This window comes from Vitis riparia, chromosome 3, assembly GCF_004353265.1.
Source record: "Vitis riparia cultivar Riparia Gloire de Montpellier isolate 1030 chromosome 3, EGFV_Vit.rip_1.0, whole genome shotgun sequence".
Lineage (NCBI taxonomy): Eukaryota > Viridiplantae > Streptophyta > Magnoliopsida > Vitales > Vitaceae > Vitis > Vitis riparia.
In genome coordinates this window covers 7,794,409-7,801,406 of record NC_048433.1, presented here as the reverse complement: position 1 = coordinate 7,801,406, position 6,998 = coordinate 7,794,409, and the positions used below count along the sequence as shown (strand labels likewise).

Below are 6,998 nucleotides of genomic sequence, written 5' to 3'. Positions count from 1 at the left end.
CACTTCCAAATGGGCACAATCATATTTTATTAACCCATGACATCAGGCTATTAATAGTCTCTATTTGTGTGAGATTGACTTGATTTCATCTAACCTTCCTGTTTCTTCCACCTAATATTCAATTAACCTACATTCAACCCCATCCAATCATGTGGTTAAGAACCCAAACATTTATGACCTTCATGTCTTAAATAAAATAGAATAGGGTTGATCTCCGATCACTCTGCAGCAACTGCGAGAGCCATGAATCTGCAATATTTTCTGCTTCTACCTCTACTGCTTTTCTCAGCAACTGTAGTAGTGTCTCAAAACATTGTCAGGACTCTGCCTGGTTTCTCCGGCGAGCTTCCCTTTAAGCTTGAAACTGGGTAAGTATTTTGTCAGTTCTGTGGAGATCATAATTCATGGTCTATGTTACATTTTCATCATTTGAATTGATAATGGAGTTGTTGTATTGATCAGATATGTGAGCGTGGGTGATATAGAGTTCTTCTACTACTTTGTGGAGTCTCAGTGCAACCCTCGAGCTGACCCTCTTATTCTTTACATCAATGGAGGCCCTGGTTGTTCTGGCTTGAATGGCTTCGTTTATCAAATTGGTATGCCAAGATTTCCACTTCTTTTTCTAATTGTTGAGTTCTACTAGATTTTTCATACTATAGGCAAGGGCCGAATTGAGAGCGATATTCTGATCATAATTTATCCACGTAAGCATCCCATTAAAAAGGAAAAAAAAAAAAAAAAGGGCGAGGCTCGAGGCCGCCGAATGTATGTGGAGGCCCAAAAGCGCAATCATTAGGGCACGTTTGTCACCTTTTTATATATTTTATTCATGAAATATTAAAATGAGACTTTAATAAATAAATAAATTTTGATTATTTAATTTTGAAATCACGTTTACTTGTTTTTGAAAATGTAAAGCTATTATGATCATTTTTATATTTTTATTTATAATTAAATGTAAAAAAAATATAATTATTTTTTAAATAAAAAATGAGTATATCTACATCCTCATTTCATTTATATTATTGAATATATTAAAATTAAATTCATTGTTGTCTCAATATACTTTTAAATTCAATATATATATTATCACGAAACATTATAAATTTTATCATATATTAAATTTTTTAATAAAATAATTTTATTATTATTTTAATTTTTTTAATGTTTTTTGATCAATTTTCATGTTATTGAGATTTTTGATCAAAATTTTTACCCCACATTTTAGTAAAATCCAATTACAATATTTTCATAGTTTTGATATTTTAATGAATATTTTAGGTAATTGATTACTCTTCATTCTACCTAACAATTTTTAATTTTTTAATTTTTTTAATTTTTTATTTGTTTGGAGATCGTATATGACCTAGGCTATGTTTGGTTCCCGGAAAGTACAAAGGAAAGAAAAAAAATGTTAAGGAAAATGATTTTCTCATATTTGATTGTCCTATGAAAAATATCAAAGAAAATCAAATATAATTAAAACTAATTAAAAACTTATGTATTTTTAAATTATTTAATCTTTATATTGATGAGTTAAAATAAATGAAATGAGTTTGAAGTAACAAAAAAAATAATTTATCAACTTTTAATCTATTTTTTTTTTATTTTCCTTCACTTTTTCTTTCATTCTACTTTTCCTTTGTATTTTCTTTCCCTCGCATTTTCCTTCAAATTTTCCAGGAACCAAACATAGCTTTAAGAATTTCTAATTCGGCTACGTAAAGGGCACAAGAGCTTTACAAAAAAAATAAAAATAAAATAAAAGTTCACATTTGAACCCGCCCACACCTATTGGTGTTCCAACTACCAATGACGGTAGTTGGTTGAGATTATTTACCTACTACACTCATCACTCATGCAGAGTCATGCTCGTGTATGACTTGGAAAGTTAGGTAACGATCCATGAAAAAGTGGAATTTGGGATCAAAACCGATCCATTTTATTTTTTATTTTTAAGAATTTCAAAATTGATTAAACTACTTACAGAAAGCGAAAGACATTTTTATTATCCTGAACAGGTCCAGTTGCTTTCAACACCACAGATTATACAGGAGGCTTACCAACATTGCTACTTTATCCACACTCATGGACCAAGGTATGTATATACAGAATTTCATACTGCTACTTGTGTTGAATTCCAAATTCATGGGATCTGATTTAGTAGGACAAAGTGATGAAGTTAAGTTAATTTCCTCAAATGTTGATGATGATATTCCAGACGGCCAACATACTATTTTTAGATGCACCTGTGGGCACTGGCTTCTCCTATGCAACAACAACCCAAGCCTACACCACCTCAGACACATTGTCCGCCATTCAGACTATTGAGTTTTTGAAAAATGTGAGTTGAGATGCTACAAAGAATTAAGAAAATTATTTGAGTTGGCCTAATTTTTGTTTAGCAATTATAGTGATATTTGTGCCCTATATCGCTATAATTGAATTCATTTTCTGTCTTATTTGAGTTGTGATGCAGTGGTTGAATGATCACCTGGATTTCAAGTCGAATCCATTCTTTCTTGGGACGGATTCCTATTCAGGCATACTTGCTCCCATCATTGCTCAAGAAATAATAGATGGTAATGTTAATAAAAAATGTTATGTGTTAAAAGAGTAATATGACATATTGTAAGATTGAAGCTAAATCTTATAAGTTTAAGCTTTTAAAAGGATTAGTTGTTTAATATGATGTCAGAGCTTAGTTTGATGGGAGGTCGTGGTTCAATTCTATGATATCTTTTACATATTGTAAAAGTGGGCTTTTCATTTGATGTTTTGAATCAAATCATCCTATATATCAAGTCTTGGAGGTTGATTGATTATTGACTTGCAGGAAATGAAGTTGGAGAAGAACCCCACATTAATCTCAAAGTAATATGACCAGTTAGACTATAGACTATCTATGTATTACAGTTTCTGAGTCTTTGAACATGAATATAATGTTCTTTGAATGATCTCAGGGATACTTGATTGGATGTCCTCATACTGATACCACTCTTGAAAAAAACTCAAGAATAGTATATGCTCACCGGATGGCACTTATATCTGATTCACTCTATGAGGTCATTGGAGCCCTTAATTCCTTCACCCAAATGGCATTGTTTTTCCTTCTTGAATGTGTAATAATCTCATATAAACTAAATATTATTGTGAAAATCTAATGGTTTGTGCTTTTTCAGGCTGCCAAAACAAGTTGCAATGGAAGATATGTTGATGTAGAGCCCTCCAATGCAAAATGTGTAGAGGCTATTGAATCTATCCTCCTGGTAAAATATTGATGGATTAATAGCTTTGTGTCTTTTCCATTCTTCATATTGTTTAATTTCTCTAAGTTTTTCGGGCACGAAGGATGAGTAGTACCGACTATCTGTCTGATCTTTGCAGTGCATAGAACAAATAAGCCTCCAGGATATTTTGGAGCCAAATTGTGCTTTCTTAACCCCAAAACAAAACAAAGAAATTCGAAGATCACTCCAAGAGAATTCAAAAAGTTTCCTCCTTCCATCACATTACACAACCGGTGATGCTTGGTGTCGTGTAAACTCCTTATCTTTCTAAATGTTTTTCTTGTTGTAGATTGTTTATGTTTAATCATATAGCTTCACAAATGAGCAAACTATAGTACTATATATATCTCCCTCTCTTTCACAGAATTTCGAGTATTTGCTATCTGATATATGGACGAACTACAAAAGTGTCCAAGAGGCCCTCTACGTTAGACCAGTATGTATGTGAATTTTATTTGAGATAAGCCATTTAGATTCAACATAATCTCACTGATACAGATGCTTCTGTGATGTTGCAACCAGGGAACAGTAAAAGAATTTTTCAGGTGTAACATTAGCCTATCTTACACTGTGAATGTCAACAATGTCATTGGATATCACAAAAACCTCACCAACTCAGGCTTGCAAGTTCTAGTTTTCAGGTGATTATTTACAGCTTCCTTTACTTAGTTTTCGACCATTGATAATTAGTCTAACATCATATCATACATACATAGCTTCATTAATTAAAGTATAAACCAAAGATGAATTTTCTAAGTTTCTAATTTCATTCATCAAACATTATTTTTTCTGTTCCCTTCAGTGGTGATCATGATATGGTTATTCCGCATGGGGGCATCGAGCAATGGATAAAATCTTTCAATATTTCCATAGACAGCGATTGGCGACCGTGGTACGTCGACGGCCAAGTTGCAGGGTAGGGTTCTACATCAACTTCCAGATCCTTGTTTGATTGATTTTCTGTTCTTTCTAATTGAACTCTCAAAATTAATTGCAGGTACACAAGAAAGTACACCAACAATGGTTATCGCTTAACATATTCAACCATAAAGGTAAGGAAAAGAAAACCATCACCTTAATATTCTTCTTACCCGTTTGACAAATACACAGAAGTGTAGCTAATTGAAAGGTAATTATTGGGATATATATTCTTGTTATTTTGTACAGGGAGCTGGCCACTCACCTCCTGAGTACAAGCGCAGGGAATGTTATGAGATGTTCTATAGGTGGATCCATTATTATCCTCTTTAATCGTACGTGAATGCATGCCCACATTGGTTCGTGGGCTCAGCATCAAGATTGTGCACTTCCAGTACAATGATAATATTAGTTTCTAGTACTCTTAAGAATTCCCAAAATCTGCAATAAAATTGTTTATTGAGTGGAAATTTAGGTCTATTGGATAATTGTTTTTGAAAATAATTTTGAGAGAGCTTTTGAGAACTATTTTCTAATGTTTTGTAAAACAAATATCTGTTTGAGAACCTGAAATGTTTTTAATATATTTTTTATAATTTTAAATATGTTTTAAAAATAACTTTTATATATAATACTTTATTTTTAATCATTCTCTATATTTTCATAATTATTTTTTAAAATAATCTTTAGAAAATAAGTGAAATCAATTGAAAACAATTCACATATATTATCAGAAAAAATCATTTTATTTTTATTTTTATTTAAGAATAGAAAACAATTTTCTAGTCTTTGGAAGTGTTTTCCATTTTTTGGTTATAAAGAATAGAAAACTGTTACTAAACAAACCATTATTGATTAACATTGTTTTATAGTCATATCTAGGGCTATGATTGCTTTTTAATGCATGGGAAATAAATGTGTAAAATTCTAATCAATTAATCTTTTCAAATGTATAGCATCAATTATTTTCTATATAATTATGTAATATTTAAAATTTGACTATTCAGCAAACACGAAAATAAATTTTAAATGAAATGAATAGAAACTAAAAGATCAAAAAAAAAAAAAAAAGTCATCCAAATTTAATTTGAAGCTTATTTAAAAAATTGGTTCAATAAATTTCATTTTATTATATTCTTTGGGGTTTCTTTTTTTAATATGAGTTTGCATTCTGCTTATATATTTTTGGATAGTTTAATTGTAATAAAAAAATATAGGTTTGACTTTAGGAGTTTCACTCAAGAAATTTAATTCATAAATTAATTAATTCATTACCAAATATGTTTTAAATCTTTTCTAATTAGATAAGGTGCTTTCAAGTTTTCAAAAAGTCATAACTTGAAAGTTTCCTTATTACACTAGAAGTTTATAATTTGGAGAGTAAATTTTTTGAAATTTTTCATAAGAGATAATTTGTCATTAAAGGACATTACCAAAAGGTTTAAGCAAACTTAATGATTTGATAGAAATGAATTTATTGTAATATTGTTTCATAGATTCACATCAAGATTGTTCAGTTCTAGTACAATGATAATATTAGTTTCTAGTACTTTTAAGAATTCCCAAAATCTACAATAAAATTATTTATTGAGTGGAAATTTAGGTACGGTTAGATAATTGTTTTTGAAAATAATTTTGAAAGAGTTTTTAAGAACTATTCTCTAATGTTTTATAAAACAAATATCTGTTTTAGAACTTGAAATGTTTTTAATCTATTTTATATAATTTTAAATATGTTTTAAAAATAACTTTTATAAATAATGTTTTATTTTTATTTATTCTCCGTATTTGAAAATTATTTTTTAAAATAATCTTTAGAAAATAAGTGAAATCAATTGAAAACAATTCACATATATTATCTGAAAACACCATTTTATGTTTTTGTTTTTAAGAATAGAAAACAATTTTTTTGTGATCGAATTTGTTTTCCCTTTTTTGGTTCTAAAAAATAGAAAACTGTTTCTAAACAAATGATTGTTGATTAACATTGTTTTATAGTCAAATCTAGGGCTATGATTGCTTTTTAATGCATGGGAAATGAATACATGTAAAATTCTAATCGATTAATCTTTTCAAATGTATAGCATCAATTATTTTCAATATAATTATGTAATATTTAAAATTTGACTATTCAGTAAACACGAAAATAAATTTTAAATGAAATGAATAGAAAATAAAATATCAGAAAAAAAAGTCATCCTAATTTAATTTGAAACTTATTTAAAAAAATTGGTTCAGTAAATTTCATTTTATTATATTCTTTGGGGGGTTTTTTTTTTCTTTTCAAAATATGAGTTTACATTCTGCTTATATATTTTTAGATAGTTTAATTGTTAAAAAAAAAAAGGTTTGACTTTTGGAGTTTCACTCAAGAAATTTAATTCATAAATTAATTAATTCACTACCAAATATGCTCTAAATCTTTCCTAATTAGATAAGGTGCTTTCAAGTTTTCAAAACCTCATAACTTGGAAGTTTCCTTATTACACTAGAAGCTTCTAATTTGGAGAGTAATTTTTTTGAAATTTTTCATAAAAGATAATTTGTCATTAAAGGACATTACCAAAAGGTTTAAGCAAAATTAGTGATTTGATAGAAATGAATTTCTTTGAAAATATTTTCTAAGATAAAATATTTATTAATTTGTGTAAGAAGAAGAAATTTATGAAAATTAATTTTAAAATTTGAGAGTAACAATTAATTTGGATAAAATACTTTCACACAGATTTTAAATTTTTTGAAGATTACATTCCCTTATTACACTAGGCTTCTAATTAGAAAATAAAT

The 6,998-nt window shown here is 28.6% G+C and overlaps 1 protein-coding gene across 1 annotated transcript; it reads left to right on the top strand.

The window, feature by feature from the left end:
- The first annotated feature begins 214 nt into the window (after positions 1-214).
- Positions 215-4,739, top strand: LOC117911555 (serine carboxypeptidase-like 17). The gene is made up of 14 exons (XM_034825965.1): positions 215-368; positions 463-599; positions 2,025-2,101; positions 2,225-2,347; positions 2,483-2,585; positions 2,840-2,877; positions 2,967-3,068; positions 3,186-3,272; positions 3,391-3,543; positions 3,658-3,729; positions 3,816-3,934; positions 4,096-4,209; positions 4,291-4,345; positions 4,461-4,739. Exons 1-14 carry the CDS (start codon positions 244-246, stop codon positions 4,542-4,544), a joined length of 1,389 nt encoding a protein of 462 aa, XP_034681856.1. The 5' UTR covers positions 215-243; the 3' UTR covers positions 4,545-4,739.
- Positions 4,740-6,998: the final 2,259 nt, after the last annotated feature.

What these genes read in the sequence shown, in the direction of transcription:
- LOC117911555 (XM_034825965.1), top strand. Translation starts at nt 244, where the DNA reads ATGAATCTGCAATATTTTCTGCTTCTACCTCTACTGCTTTTCTCAGCA. An exon ending in ATCCACACTCATGGACCAAG is followed by an intron (nt 2,102 to 2,224) that starts GTATGTATATAC and finishes ATGATATTCCAG; the next exon opens with ACGGCCAACATACTATTTTT. An exon ending in CTATTGAGTTTTTGAAAAAT is followed by an intron (nt 2,348 to 2,482) that starts GTGAGTTGAGAT and finishes GTTGTGATGCAG; the next exon opens with TGGTTGAATGATCACCTGGA.